This window comes from Solanum dulcamara, chromosome 4, assembly GCF_947179165.1.
Source record: "Solanum dulcamara chromosome 4, daSolDulc1.2, whole genome shotgun sequence".
Taxonomy (NCBI): domain Eukaryota; kingdom Viridiplantae; phylum Streptophyta; class Magnoliopsida; order Solanales; family Solanaceae; genus Solanum; species Solanum dulcamara.
Genome location: NC_077240.1, coordinates 13,036,733 through 13,053,638, shown reverse-complemented (window position 1 = coordinate 13,053,638; position 16,906 = coordinate 13,036,733). Strand labels below are relative to the sequence as shown.

Here is a 16,906-nt window from a genome sequence, read left to right as displayed (position 1 = left end):
ACAATTGTGTCTTCTCTGCTTTTGCCGTAATTTAAGCAAATATTTCTCTATCCAAACTCGACATTGATGTACTTCAAGGTGTGGAGTTCAAATTCTTTTTTGGGGAAGTATCAGTGCAACACTTGTTTCCATCCACAAAGCAAGACAGGAGTTTCGCTTACGAAATGATGAGGGGTTTGCTTACCATTCTACAATTCAACTCAAGGGGGATGAGTTTTCCATTTTCCTATTCTTCACTCTCATTGTCCATACAGAACAATGAAGCCTTTCTAAATATTATGATGAAGTTAATTAAATAACAATAGAGAAACTTGTCATGCTCTTCCAAACTACAATGCAAAAGCACCTTTCTGCACAATATCAAAATTAATCTCACATCATCTCCATATTCTTATTCTATTCATAACCTGAATAAAGCATCACAAAACAGGAGACGCCCAGTTTCAACCCAACTTTTGTTTGAGGGCACATGGTTTCATATTTTATAAAGAGATTTGAACGAGTTCAGAAAGAAAGCCAAGATAAAAGACAAATGAAAACCTACATTCAAGCTTTGATTGCTCAGACCTTCACTTTATTGGGCCCAAATGTAATGACAGACCTAACAAGAGGAAAACCCTCAAACCAGAGAATCTCACACATCTATTATTTTTACTTGGTTGAAGGTGCCTTCTCCAGCTTCCGTTCTGGCTTAAGGAAAGGATCCTGCAAGTTAGCAGTTGAATAAAATATATCAAATGAGAGGACATAAACTCTAAAATCAACCTTTATAGTAATATGTGAGAAATCAACAGCCAGAAATGCACATTATTTTCTTAGATAACTTATTAGCAACCAAAAAAAGGGTAAGAATAGAAAATTTGCAGCAAAAAAAAACAGTGTATTTCTGATTTATTATTTATCAGTCAGTGCTGTGGCACAAAACTCTATTACAGAAAGCAGTGACATATTAAGCCCACTTGAGATTTTAACTGACAAGGAACTTGCCACTAGCTTATAGAGTCCTCAACAATGAAACAAAGGCCTAACAATTACCACATCATTTTACCTCGCAAAATAGGTCTTTTTCAAAACTACCGCCTAAAAGACAACCAAAAAGCCAGATCATTTTAGCAGTTCAGCTTCATTCCATTAAGCATCTACTCTCCCTATCCTCGGGAAAAGGGGGGGGGGGGGTTCACCTCCTAAATATGTACTTGCTCCATGACAAGTTCCTCTACTCTCTTTCTGAATTACATCTTCAGATTTCATCAGTGTCCTCTCCATACACCACAGAAATTTCAATGGTTATAAATAAGACATACCTTCAAGGCTTCAACTGCAGGCTGCAGCTTTACAGAGATCAGTATCCAAGTACTTACAACTCACATTTCCAAAAAAAATTCAGTTTGACCAAGTCATCATGATTTTAGCAGAATAAAAGAAGACACTGGATTAATTAGAGAACCCTACATATAACCCATGGGTGCATCTTGCGTTACATCCCAACACAGCAGTTACTGTTGGACAGTCTCACAGGGCTGAAAACTAACAATTTTTGCAAGGTTTTGCTGAATGAAGGTGGAGAACTGAGGAACTCACCATCACTTTATCTGTGGGCTATGAAGATGTTGACTGTTGATTAACAGTGCCAAAGAACAAAACAGTCACAGTAGTACAAAAAGGAAGAAGAATAGTAGGATGTATCAGAAAAACGAAAAAAAGTGTCAGCAGAAAAATATCCAGTAGGGGCTGGTGTAGCTAAAGATTGAACAGCCAAAGAAAATGAGTTGGGGTTGTGTGTGGGAGGGGGGAGGGGAGGCGACAAGAGAATTATAGCGAGAAGGGATCAGAAGAAATTGCACATATGGAAATGGAAGCAAAAATGAAGACTTTCTCATAATCCTACTAAAACTTTAGCTTCTCCTCAAGACTTTCTCCCTTTATTCTATGGCCTTCTAGTTACAGAGATGAACAAATAGTTACTTGTTTAGCAACGGAGATTGGGCCTCTCTTTTATTCCCTGTCTCTTTATTATATACACAGGCCTAATCAAGTAAGACAGAGGTATTTTTTTTTCAAAAAAATAAGTTGACACACATCATACATGCATAAAAAGAAATGTTACTTATATTTATATGGCCTAGGCTTAAGCTCCCAATTCTGCTAATCTTGGCGGACATGAGCTGAAATTCAGCTCAAAAGCTACTTGAACCAGCTCAAGATCAATCTGGATTCAGTAACATTATTTAGTAGAGGTGAAAGAATCGGAATAAGGAGTAAATTAGTGGTTGGGCAGCTTTTTTGGCCCCTCTAAAGTTGGATGTATAGAAAGAAGCATACATCTTTCATTTCTCTTCCACTTGTGCAAAGCAAGTAGAAGTAAAAGTTGAACATTCAGGGATGTCAAACTATGAATGTCTCGTTACCCACTCCCTCTCAATCGTGGAACTGGAACCAAATGTAGACCAAAGCTAGATCTTTCGGGAATGAGATAAGCATAGCTTGAGTAACTCATTTGTAGCCTTAGCCCCAGTCTATGAATCAATAAATTCTAAGTCCATTCACCTCCCCAGATACCACTGTTTCATACACTCCCAAGAAAAGCAATCAATCAGATGAAAAACCTACTACCCAGTAAATTCCCTTATGCAGTTCGGTCCTCTATAGACTTGGCCCACTGTACGTGAATTAAAATGAACTTCAAATCAGGAACCCTCTCTGGCTCCCAATTTACCTCTGCAGCACCATTCTTTCAAGACTTTCTACCAGGCAGCTCCCAAAACAATCTCCTTATCAATTTCCTCTTCCATATATACAGACAGACCACTCAAGTCAAATTCTGACACCTTTGTGCGAGTAGATTACATGTATTCCTACGTTTTTTTCCATTAGATAATTGTATCTAACACGTGTATGACATGGATATGGGTGGTTCATTTGGATCCCTCAAAATACACAATCACACACCAAGTGAGGCGGGTTTAGAGTTCTCGCCTTCTCAGATCAATTAAAATAGTAGTGAAATTACAGATTAATATGAAAATTACTCAAACCCAATACACTTCTGCCCTTGGGATTCAAATTTGAAAATGCAAAAAAAACTTCATTTTATGGATTATGAAAACATGACTATATCAAGAAAATCCTAATCTAATCCCGATCTAAAACATTCAACAAAAATCAACGATGGAACGAGCTTCAACAACCATTCCATTAAGGTGAATAACAATCCACAAAACATTAGCAAGGCCACTGCGCAAGGATTATGCACAAATCCAAAAAGGACGTAGAAAAAACAGAAAAAAATAAATTAAAAAAGCTAAAATACAAAGAGAACTTACATTTTGGACGAAGATAAAATTGGCAACGACAATAGTACCGACGATTCCGCCGAGTATAGCAACGGGACCTGTTAGCAAGCTCCATTTTCTGTGTATCATCTTCGATATTCTTCACCTTCTGCTTCTCTTCTCTCTCGTAGAAAACTCTCCAATCCGACCTTCTGCTTCTCTTCTCTAGTAGAAAACTCTCCAATCTGATTTAAAGAAAAACACTACCAAACCAAATGGGCCTCTCAAATTCGGGTTTTTGACCCTCAAACTGTTACCTAGGATAAAGATTAAAAAAGACAAAAGTGGCATAAATTTAAAAATAAAATTATTAATATATAAATATTAGATAAGTAGAATTCAACCCCTAAAATTATTCCACAATTTCACCCCAACGTGTATAATTAGCTACTGCTTTGTGAATTTAAGTTTAATAATAATAATAAAATATATTTTTAATCCACATATTTATTGAAAATTATTTATTCTGAAATCTTTTTTATTTGAAAATTGGGAAGTTATCAAAATGTAATATAATTCCCCACTTTCACATTTATGAAACTCTCTAGAACGGTTAAAGAGGTATCTGTTGGGTTTAATTGATAGTTTGAATGAGAAATTGAGGGAAAAAAAGTGGAGAGAAAAATAATATGTTCTCTCTTGCTTTATTAAATAAGTTTTGGTCTCACATAGGTGGTGGAAATGAAAAGTCTCTTACTTAAAAGTAGAAGCACTCCTTCATGTTGCTAAAGGGTCAAGAAGAGGGTCTCCCCTCGCGCCGTCGTCGTCGTCGGACGCTCGGCTCCGGCTCCGGCTCCGGCTTCGGCTTCGGCTTCGGATTCGGTCAATTGATATGATTAATTAATTAATATTATTTATTTATTTAATTAATTAAGTGAAAAAAATCCTGACTCGTGACCCGTTTCTTTCCCGAATTAATTTAAAAATATTTCCCTCCGTTTTTCCAACAGATTTTTGAAAGGTTGCAACCTTGTCCGAAAAGTTGCAAACATTTTCTCAACAGGCAAATCTTTTCCCAACAGGTGCCTTTCTTAAAAGGTGCAAACAGTCTATATATATGTCTCTTAATCCTCAGAATGTTCCATACGAAATTTCTGAAACAACATATTATTATTCTTCTTTCTGCACTTCTTAAAACTCGTGTGATATACAACCATCAAGTAGTTCGCAGTCACCATAATTTGTTGTACCGCTACTTTGGTGAGTAAATCGTTCTATCCTGGGAGGAAAGATTCCAAAACCTCGGGTACTTTGAGGAAAATAATTTTCTTAAGGACACACTGTGCATTCAGTGGGCTCGATTTTGTTCTTGCATTAATTTTACAGATTCTGTGTTTTATTACTTTTATTTGTTATTACTGTTTTAATATTTACAATACAGTTTACTAACAGTATCTTCACAATTACCACTTATCACTATTCCTTTCCAGTTCTCCTGGTGGAGTTATTTCTTATATGAAATATAGGAGCATATGAGTATTTGAGATAAAAAAAATTACTATTGGTTAGAAGAATATATTTTTATAATTGATGGTGGAGTTATTTCTTATATGAACCAGGTTTGGTTCGATGTATTGATTTCTGTTGGTTAGAAGAATGAATATTCCCTTTTTTCTATTTAGTAATTCGATTCGTGTCCTTTCAACTAATATTTTCGATTCATTTGATTTTTTCGTATTTCACAGATTCAATAATAATATCTTCGACTTTTTTTGAACGTTTGTCGAAACAAACATATTTGAAGTTGATGTTGGTAGGGTCTGGTGTGGTGATGAAATGAGATGATAAACTACAAGCCAACCAGCAAGAGGTAATGTTTTCTACTCCATGCATAGTACTATGTAGCAGGGTTTGTAATTATGAAATGATATATAGATTTTATTTTTCTTCACTTTGTATTGGCCGAATTTGAGTTCTCCTCTTTCTCCTCTATTTTTAATGTTTCTTTTTGCTCATGTTGCTAAATATGTACAATTCGTTTTCAATCTTTACAATATGTAGGTTTTTGGCTTACTATATTCTCTGTTATGATAGAAAGTGGTGTCATAAGGCTAAATTTGAGAAAAATCTTTCACAGACAGAGAAGATTTCAAAGATAAACATTGAAGGAAAATTATCTCATATATATTTCATATAATCACGATAGCAAAATTCTGCCGTTATGAGAAATTTTATGTTTGTGTTTTTGTGTGCGTCTAAACAAATTTATCGTGCAATTTGTAACTTTATCGAGATGTGCAAAGAATGTGCTAAAGATATATGAACAAAACTCACGCAAGTTTGCCATGGCTGATGCACTGAAAGTTGATGAAAAATTGAGGAAATATCAAACGTATAAACATTGAAAATTCAAACAAACAAACTGTGTATTGCTTTTCAGACCGTATCTTTAGCAAGAGATGTTATCTACGCAAAAGAATGATCTTATTCGGTGTCAATGAATTCCGAATGGAACTAATATCTAGATGAATCAATTCATTTGTAATATCTTTCAAAACTCAATGTAATGACTCTAGAGTTTTTCTTTACTTCTCAATTTTATCCTTTTTATGCTTTAGAAAGTTTGGTGAATGTTTTAAATTTTAAGTGGTTAATTAATGATATAAAATTTTGAAATTTTGGATGCATGTGTGTACCTCAAATGAGTTTTTTCATTGATTCACTATATCATAACTCATAAGTATGAAATTTTCTTATGTTTCCTTCCTTTTAGTTTCGATCTACTCAAACTTTTTATGAACATCCTCTTTATTAGAGAATAAAAGTCTTCAAGAAATTAATAATTTGATGATTCTAATTTTGCTGAATTGAAGATTCTGATAATTAAACTCTTTTCCAAAGGAAAAAGGCAAATCAGGAGGCTTCTATTATTATATTTAATGCAACAAAATTGAAGCTATTCATAGAGTTGCTTATACACATCTATAGATGAAGATTGAGTGTAGTTGAAATAGTCTTTTCTCCTTTATTACAAAGTTCATATGCAAAAAATGTAGGATAATATGGTTCCTCATCCCTCGATATAAAGAAGCTTAGAAGGCAAGAATGATAAGCATTCGGGCCTCTAAAGTAAGATTAAAGTGGAATTATCTGATCTATGACCCCAAAAGAAAGAAAACACTATAAATGCAAATAAATTGTTATTCTGTTGGTAATGAAACCTTCTTTTCTTAATTCAACCGGCTTCTCATGTAAAAATAATGTATCAATGAGGCTTTATTTAGAAATGGGAAAGAGAATATTTCTTGGTAAAACAATAAACTTTAAACCACTATAAATGTTTGTAAAAGATTTCTACATTTATTATTTGATAATTACATTATTCCTTATTTCTATTAATATAGATTTGGCTATGTAGAGATAGAAGGGAGACTACATTTCATTGAAGAACAATATAATAATTGAACTTTTTAAAAGTAATATGATTTAACATGCTCGAACAAGACGTAACAATTTAAAACAACTAAAATAATATTTTAATATCCCACACATCACGCGAATAGATATACTAATTTTAATACAACGTTAATTTTTTGTGTAAAATTGAGATGACGGAATTCGAGAGAACTAGCCTTCACATTTTCAGTCTCAATTCAAATATTAATATTTTAATATCTTAAAATGAGATCTACATAATAAAAAACTAGATAAAAGGTACTACTACTATAAATCAAAATTTTGGGCTATATGTGGACTTCCATTTCCTTGATGTAAGGCACTTCATTAGTTGGCTTTAATTTCTACTAAATTTGTTTTCTTGCCATTAAAAATGAAATAAAAGAAGGGTCAGTAAAACTTTCATTCCACTCTTAATTAGTGATCTCGTATTCAAATCGAAAAAAATAAATATTGGAGATGCCGCCTTCAGAAGTGGATCCTGCTAAATTAATAGTCCTTTTGGTTACTTGGGACAAGGACAATCGCGAAAGAGAAGTCCAGTATTTTGAGGCACATGAAAAGTAAGTTTGAGAATGAGATCTCAACCCAAGTAAAAAACAACCAAAGCAGTACATAGAAAAAAACAACGGAAGTGAAGAAGTCATGATAAAATACAATAGAAAACATGACCATTCAGAATAGTAACTACAACAAAATTATATAATAATTAAAGTACAAAAAACAACAGATAGTAACACAAATCTAAGGACAAGATACTTGTTACCTCCCACCAACACAAATATTGGACAACTTTACCTACCAAGGCTTAAGCAAAGGTAAAGAAATCACCACACATTTCTTTTTTATATTTGGAACCGTGGTCAGCTATGTTGTTTTTCACTTCATTTGACCACTAGACCAATAACTTGCACCCTGCTCCAGAATCCAGGCATTGAGTGAAGACAACAAAAACGGTGCAGCAAAATTCTTTTGAAGTGAAATGACGCTGTGTGGATGAAAACACAGTTTAACCCAATAAAATGAACAGAAGAAAAACAAAGCCAAAGAGTATAGACAACCAACTAGAAGAAAACAGCAATACTGCAGTGACATACAAGAAGTGATCAGGATAGACCAGAATGCTTGGTTATGTGGGCATACAAAACTGGAAACTTAATCATTTGATACCAGACCTCAGCATCTTTAACCAAACGTTTGTTTGGAACATAACAATATAAGGGACTAGTGCACCTGCACTCAGCATATTGTTAGTTACTCTAAACTACCATGTCAATTGAGAGGGGGTGGGGGAGTGTAAATTGCATGTGGCATCCACAACCTAAGAAAACCAACTTTCATCATATCATATGGTTTTAATCACCAAATCTATCCTCTGTTGCAATGTATTATTAAAACAAATCCAAAAAGGCATAAGCTTACTAAGACTAGTAGATGAAAAGTTATCGCTATGGACTGAGAAACTAACTAGAAATATCCTTCATCAGAATATAAGAAAGATTCTGCACAGGAAAAAGGTATATCACACAGACTTCATACGCACCCAATGAATAGTCTGCAGAGACAACTCAAATTGGAGCTGCACACGTAGTCCTGAAGTGGCCAGTCTGATTGCAGCGGCTGCAATGAACAACTCGCTTCACTCTACCACGGTCTTCTGCTCTAACACGCTTCTTCCTTGGCCTGCCAGGAGGCCGAAGTGATTTAGGTGGGTTTATAATAATCTCAACAGCTTGGGCAGCATCCGGATCTCCCTCTGTCATCTCCCTCCATAATGATTTATCTGGAATAGGATGTATAGTTTGGGAATATGTCTTCCTGTACGTCGCAACAGTAAAGCAACTCTCAGTAAACCGGTGGACATTTTGCCGGCAAGAAAGTAGTGCTGCCACAGCATGTGCACAGGGCAAACCATAGAGTTGCCAGCCCTGACAAAGGCAGCGACGGTTCCGAATATCAACAATATTGGTGCCCTCATGAGATATCACTTCAAACTCAGCTTCATTAGCACGAAGAACCTGATAAGTCCGGGCACGCTCAAGAGCATCTGCAACTCGCATCTCCGCTGTAGGTACCAGGATTGATGTCCACTGCATACTGGTTTCTCGTCGTTCATTGAACCAAGTCATAAGCTGCCTCCTGATGCATTCCATCATCTGAATTATTGGAAGTCCAGAGGCCTCTAGAATCCAATTATTCAATTGTTCCACTATGTTAGCAGTCAAATGCCCAAACCTTGTTCCCTCAAAATAAGCTGTGGCCCACAATCGTGCAGGAATCCGCCGAATCCAATATGCAGCATCTTGTGATATTTCCTCAATCTCAAGAATTTTTGCCTCGAACTCGATAATTGTCAGAGCATGTGCGGCTTCCCACAACAGGTTAACAAGCATTGTATTGTTGAACTCCTTACGGAAGCTTTCACTCAAATGACGCATGCAAAAACCATGGAAAGCAGTGGGAAAATTTGCTTCAACGCCATCTATAATGCCCTTCTGCCTGTCAGACAAGATGGTAAGTCTTGGCATGTTCTCTGTATTGACCTCTAGCAAGGTATGAAGTTCAGAGAGAAACCACATCCAGTTATCATCATTCTCCTCATCAACAACACCAAATGCTAGAGGAAAAAGACCGCCATCACCATCAAAACCAGTAGCTAAAAGTAAAGTACCGAGGTATTTACTTTTCAAGAACGTCCGATCAAGCCCAAGAAGAGGGCGACAAGCATTTAGAAAACCAAAAATAGAAGCCTGAAATGATATAAAAAGCCGCTGAAAGCAATTATCGGCAGGGCTTGCATAAACTGATGCTATACTCCCTGGATTGGTCCTTTTAACTTGTTCACAGTACTGAGGAAGAAGGCGATAACCTTCTTCAAAGGAACCGCGCATAGCAGCCATAATTCGTTCCTTTCCACGCCAAGCTTGCTTGTACGACAGGGTGATTCCATGAACCCGGTGAATTTCTTCAAGGATCTCTTTTGGCTTGCAATTTGGGTTTTCCCGAAGCCGTTGCTCCACAGAGTTGGCCACCCACTGAACTGAGGCTTGCTGATGGCCTAGATGCGCGATGCCTCCACATGTATGGTTGTCATGAATTGTTCTGATTGTGAACGTGGGTACACCAGGAAGTTTCGCAGCATGAATGCGCCAAGGGCAGTCATCACTGGCACATTTAGCAGTAAAACGAGTTTTATCAGATTTTATGGTCTGAATCTCGAAGTGAAGAGCAATGGCCGTGTCACGTAGGGCCCTTCGGCAGCTTTTGACATCAGGGAATTCTTGTCCCACATGTAACTCATAATCAGGTGTTGCTGACATAGTTCGAGCCTGAAGTACATGAGCTGATGAAGCAAGAACCATCTGGCCATCATGGAGTTCATATTCATGTGTAGGTTCAATACCCATATCATGACGCTCAACCACAGCTAATTCCAGGTTATCATCAAGTTCTTGGTTTTCCTCGATCCCTAACTCATCTTGTTCAGAAATATCTAACTCATTGTTTTCGTTAGGCAACTCCTGGTTTTCATGCTCGGGCTTCTGCTCCATAGGTAAACCATTCTCGTGTTCATACTCATGCTCGTGATTCCCTTCATGATCTTGGCTCTGCCCTAAGCCTATCTCGTGTTCGTGGTTATGGTTCTGCACTAGTTCCAGTTCGTGGTTATGGTTCTGGGCTAGTTCCAATTCGTGGTTATGGTTCTGTGCTAGTTCCAGTTCGTGGTTCTGGCTTATGCCCATACCATGAGTGTGGTCAAACACAATTTCCTGGTTCTCGCCATCAACAGCTAAGGCATTATTTTGGCCAAGGATCAACTCATGGTTCGCCATTCGTCTTTGCAAAAGTAGCTATTTCAATCAATAGACTGTTCTACCACCCACTCTGAGAAATATGTAGACACCAAACTTTGCAAATGTACCAAGGAAAAATCAAACTCTCTTCTCACTTGATGAATTACCAACTTTGAGGACAAAGAATCAGCTAACGACTAACAAATACCAAACCTACTTTTTTGCTTCAGGTGACTTCACTATGGCCTGCTTCAAAACATAATTCGTGATTTGGAATATTGAACGAGAGAGAAGTAAGCACAATAACCTAAACCTATCATCAGTATTCCAAACCAGAACGGGGGAAAAAAAAGGGGGGGCATAAATCAAAGCCAAAAACGTTAATGGAATACAGTCTGACCTGCTCCCAACACTATTTAGTCCAACGCACTGATCAAACTCCATGAATAGTAGCCACAAGAACGAATTAAACGAACAAGTCTCAATAAAAATAAACTGTACGAATCCCTACAACAAACAAACAACATAGTAAAGGATAGACCCATCACGGCAGAAACCACAAACCCAAATAAAACACCAAAAACTCACCATAAATTAAGAGAGCACCAGAAGTCAAATCACGATCGAGACTTGTGGAACAGCCCTAAAACCCAACAGAACTAAAACTCCAAGATTCCACCTTTTCCAATCAAAACACCAGGAAACACAAAACCCATCAGAACCCATCTCATATTTCAGCCGAAATTGATCAAAACAAACGTAAGGATCGAGAAAAATGGGTTCTAAGCAAATGGGTCTGGAAAAATTTGAATATGGCGGGTAAAAGAGGAGTGTTGGTTGAGGAAGAGAGAGAGAGAAGAAGGGAAGGAGAGAAATGGGAAAATCGAAAAAGAGTGGAAGGGCAAGGAAGGGAAGGAAGGAGGCTGAAGATATTTGAAGGGCAAAAGAGAATTGGGGGTTTGCTATTGCGAAGAATTACAGAAATAAGGGCTAACGTTGAGAACGATGGGTATTTAGGTCATAATGGGACACCCCTCTTCTCCTTTTCTATTTCGTACTTACCATATTACCCTCTTTTTCTTTTTTTATATTTTCTCTATTTTCTTCTTTTTGTCCCTACACCCTCAAAAAAGGACATTATTCATTGGTTTTTGAACTTTTTTTTTTTTTATATTCTTCCCTTCTTTTTTTATTTTTTAATGTTAAGTTGGATATTGGCTGATTTATTATACAAGTCCTCTTTTTAGTTCACTATTTAAGATAATGTCCCTATTTTTATAAGTTGGGATTAACACAAAATTAGATTATCATCTAATATTTATAAAAAATTATATTGTGATTTAATGTTTCTCTTACAATTTTCAATTTACTCAAAAATGAATTTAGTTTACGATCTAAAAAGATGTATAAGTTCCAAGAGCTTTTTTTTAAAAAAAAAAAAGGGTAATTTACTAAACAGTTGTTCTAAAATGGGACAACTGGCAAAAAACTCTATTATAGTTTCTATACTAAGGTCTAATTTATTTTTATTAAAATTAAGATATTTGAATTTTAATATTGATTTGAATATTAAAATGTATATTAAAATTAAGATGTGTGGATTTAAATGTATATTTGAATATTAAAGATGTATTAAGATATGAATACTAAATAATTAAGAATATTTGCTTACTTGCCATTTTAATGTGTACAACACATAATTTTTTGAAATTTCTTTCATGAAGTTGGAGTTTATTTATAATGCCACAAAACAATAAGATTATTTCTAATTTTGATATCTTAGATTTGAGTTCTTTCAATTATCATTATGAAGTATTAAGTTTGGTTTACTATTGACTTGTTGTCAACTACATTTAAATACGAAAAAATTTGTGTTGACATGTTTTTTCGTTTTTGCTTTTTTGATATCATATTTATTCTCCAAAAAAATTCAAATTTTATTTGCATGAGTTCTATCATAATAATAATAAGAAAATATCCAATAGACAATTTATAAAATAATGTCAACACTTATATGCATCGTCATCATGCTTTTCAACTTTCTCTTGGGGAAGAAATGAACTCATCATCATTCCTGGAGGAATTTTCCACTTTGTTTAATTTTTTCTAGACTAAGATATAAAAAATATTGAGAAGACTTAAATAGAAAAAAAAATTCACCCTTAAATGTTTATTGAAAGTGTCACCTTTCAAATGAATCCTGAGTACGTAACTTAAATATAGTTAAAGTTTAAATACGAAGACAATCGATGAAAAATTATTTTTTTAAAAAAAATACCATTAAATCAAAATTCCACCTTGATTTTCACAAAAAAAATCAACTTTAGCCACGAATCTCTTTAAACAATGTTTGTGAAAATATAATTAAAATACAAATAAAAAGAAAAAAAAAGGCAATTATATCCTTAATGTGTTGGATATATAGGAATTTTACCTCTGTTTCAAGAATGTCCTGCTCGTGACTTCGTTATTAGTCAGTTGCCCCAAATTTATCATTATTGGCTAACGAAAGTTGTTTCTCTTATTAAAAATTATACTCAATTTTTTTGACCTTTTAATATTTTAAATTGAATAACTGAATAACATTTATAGTGGACTGTAGTCTGTAAATAAATCTTCCATCATTAGAACCATCAATCAAGCAGAAAGTATTTTCCCTAAGTATCCAATTGGAAATGTTTCGATTTTGAAAATCTTCTAGTTATATTAGCCAAAAGATAATTGGAATTAGTAACCAGTTTGAAATCAAAATTTTCAAGCATCATAAAATTGATTTCTTTACACTTTAATTTTCAAACCAATTATGTTTTGCAAATACTATTCCATATCACTCTACAGAAATTCTTATTAATTTTATCAATCTTTTTACACACCATGACAAGAATAACATTAATAAATATTGCATATGCGGTAAAATATAACAAAAATATTTATCGTTCTTTTTACACATCATGAAATTGGAGAAATTAATATAATATCTCGACACATACAAAATTCATACATTGTTTTCTTATTAATAATATTACAAGCTTTTTCAAAAGCCTTCAGATAAATATTGACAACATTTTCATACATAAAACAAACAATTATTCGCAGTAAAGATCACTCTACATAAATTCTCTATACATTTTGATATAAGGTAGATTACGGCTCATTTGTTTCATTAAGATTAAAACGTTTGAATCTAAATAAACATCTGAATATTAAGATTTGCATTAAGATCTACATGTCTAGATCTGAATATACATCTAAATATTAAGATATGGTCTCTAGACGAATAATTAAGACTGTTTGTTTTCAAAATTTGAATGAGCATATGAAATTAAACATTATATCAATTAAAGGATATAAAAATAAAAATGATATATCAATATAAAAAGTATTGTAACATGAATTTTTTAAAGAATTCAACATAAACATCTTTTCATAAAAAAATTTATCCAACTAATCATGTATAAAGAAGGTTTCACATTATCAATGTCTAACATATATTCTAGCTAATTAAAAAAATTAAAAAATTCAATTTTTTTTCGATGACCTTAATCCAATTCTCTGACTTGTGAACCTCTAGCTTCATTCATACTTTTTTTGTAATTGTCAATTTCACAAAATATACTAATAATTGTATTGTATAATGGTTATTCCCGTAAGTCAATCTAATTTTTCTTACATTCTTCAAAGCTAAGTGTCTTTCTTTAATCAATAACTCCCAAACATCTTCTCAATAAAATTAACAATTTTTTAACAAGAGACCTCAAGTATATACATAATTCAGCAATAATAATATATCTACTGTAATTTTAAAACGGATTTGATCATACAAGCAGATTTGATGATAAAAATGTATCAATAAAATTAGTAGCCTAAAATAAAATTTTAATAAAATACCCCAAACATATACATAGTTCAACAACAATAATATATTTAGTGTAACCTCACAAGGTTGATGATCAAAGAGCCTCAATAAAATTAGTGGCCTAAAATAAAAATTTAACAAAAGACCTCAAATATGTATACATGGTTGTTGTTTTTACTCATGGCTAATATTTTTTCACTCACAAGTTAAGTCTTAAGTTCTTGATAAACATCAATGTGCACGAAAATATTATTGCAATAAGAGTTCTTGACAAACATTAATACACCTCAAAAAATTGTTAATATATAAAAAAATAATTGTAAAAATTATGAAAACTTAACAGTTTAAGAGAAAGAAATTGATATTTGATTGAAAAAAAGAGGAAGAAGGTTGGTAGCCATAGAGAGCAAGCCGCGCAAAGAGAGAGAGAGAAGCGACACTTGATTATTTTAAAGCTATTAAATAAGTTTGAATGCTGTTAAAATTCTCCTACAGATTTGATTCATTCAGATCCATTAAGAGGCATTTAAAAGAAACAAAATTTAGACCTAAAATTCAAACACACTTAATTAGTTGAATCTGAATAATTAACACTCAAACCTCCATTAAGTGCAAACAATGAGACCATATGTCTTTATTAGTAGCTTCTATTTACCATCATCACTAACATCAATTGCTACAACAATCAATAAATTACTATCGACAATCACCATCATTATTATTCATTATCACCATTAGCTATCATTATCATACACTAAAATTATCACCTAGCACCATCAACTTTCATTATCAATATTATTGTTAATCACTACTATGGTCCATCATTATTATTAGTATTTTATTTAAATTTTATATTTATTTATTCATAAATATTTTTTATATATATATATATATATATATGTAAGTGTTGAAAAAATAAATTATCTTAATTACTCAATATTTAGATCTTAATAAATATTTTCATGTCTATATTGATTGATACATGTTTTTGAATAATATGGCAATTGGCAACCAAAACCAATAATTTTTCCTCTTTTTTTTCTTTTTGAATAAAACAAACGAGAGTGAAGAATCTTTGATTTCATATGTTGTAAAGGCGTCACTTTTTTTGATTTTTGGGTAAGACACATTGGTAATGGGTGGATTGGATATGGGCCACCTTTCGGTAGCCGCCCAATTGTAATACTTGAAATTGGAAAAGACTGTCGCCTTCTTCTCCAAATTCTAAATTACACCTCTCTTTTATTTATATGTTGCACTTTTCCCCCCTCAAAATTAATTTACTAATATTTCTAGCTACACTTTTAATTTTAATTAAACTCTCACCAATAAAGTCGAAGTTAAAAAACCTAACCAATTGAGCTATTAAAAATTTTCGTACTCTTTTAATTTTATTAACAAACTACTATATCCATGTCGAATTTTGATACTCAATATTGTTTATCCACGAGATGCAGTAATATATTTTTATTAAATTTCATGATTAATTTACTGTATAGCAATGATCGTAAAGAGAAAAGAGATGAGTAGTGTTTCACAAAAAAATAATCATGGAAAGAAATGAATTCACATGTGTTTTTATACGTGTTTAGCTTTACTTTCAAAATATCATTTCATAAGAGTGTGTATATATATATAATATGACTTTTAAACTCTCTCTTTTTTAATTAAAAGTCTCAAATTTTTAGCTTTGAATATAGAGAAATGTTGATAGATAGCACTAGGGCTGTACAACACAAACCGATAAACCGCATCAAATCGACAAATCGAACCAAATCGGAAAAAAAAACCGACTAGTGATTTGGTTTGACTTGATTTGGTGTTTGAAAAAAAACCCGACCATTATAGGGTTGGTTTGGTTTTAACTAAAAAAAGTCAAACCGAACCCAAACCGACCCGATTATAGATATACTACTTTTAAATTATGTTATACATAAAAATATTTATTAAAATGTAATTTATAAATATTTTTTAAAATTTTTTCATAATTTTTGTTTTCTTTCTTACATTTAGATTTGGACTTGAGTAGCCTATCTAAATAATATACAAAAAAAACTTATCTTATAAAGTTATATTATAAAGTTAAAACTTCAAACAGTGTTGTGCCTCCATCTTATATGTTAGATGTTTTGTACTAGAACTCTTTTTAAGAAGCACTGCTCTGTGCTTTTTATTAGATACTATGAGAAACCCAAAAAAATCTGAAAAAACCCAAAAAACCCGAGAAAAATTGATATCGAAAAACCCGACTTTTATTAGTTTGGTTTGGTTTATAGATTTAATAACCCGACACAAATGGTTTGGTTTGGTTTGTAAAAAATTCGAACCAATCCGGTCCATGTACACCCCTAGATAGCACTTCTCCTAAATGAGCCTTACACGATGGAAAATTGAATTAATCAAATTTCAATACAGATATAAGACATTAGATGGAGAATCCTCCTAAAAAGAATTTTTTACGATACCAATAAAATGACTAACTAGATGCTACCTCCATCGTGTTTAACTTGACACACTGATCAAATGAT

At 33.3% G+C, this 16,906-nt stretch overlaps 1 protein-coding gene across 2 annotated transcripts; it reads right to left on the bottom strand.

The window, feature by feature from the left end:
* Positions 1–8,050: 8,050 nt before the first annotated feature.
* LOC129886351 (uncharacterized) lies at positions 8,051–11,545 on the bottom strand. Of its 2 annotated transcripts, XM_055961003.1 has the most exons (3): positions 11,111–11,545; positions 10,923–11,029; positions 8,051–10,768 (listed from the first exon to the last, which is right to left on the bottom strand). In XM_055961003.1, the coding sequence occupies exon 3, from the start codon at positions 10,559–10,561 to the stop codon at positions 8,297–8,299; it is 2,265 nt and encodes a 754-aa protein (XP_055816978.1). In that variant the 5' UTR covers positions 10,562–10,768; positions 10,923–11,029; positions 11,111–11,545; the 3' UTR covers positions 8,051–8,296. The 2 variants fall into 2 exon arrangements, with proteins under 2 accessions (XP_055816978.1, XP_055816979.1); XM_055961004.1 differs by having other exon boundaries at positions 8,051–11,029.
* Between the last annotated feature and the right edge of the window lie 5,361 nt (positions 11,546–16,906).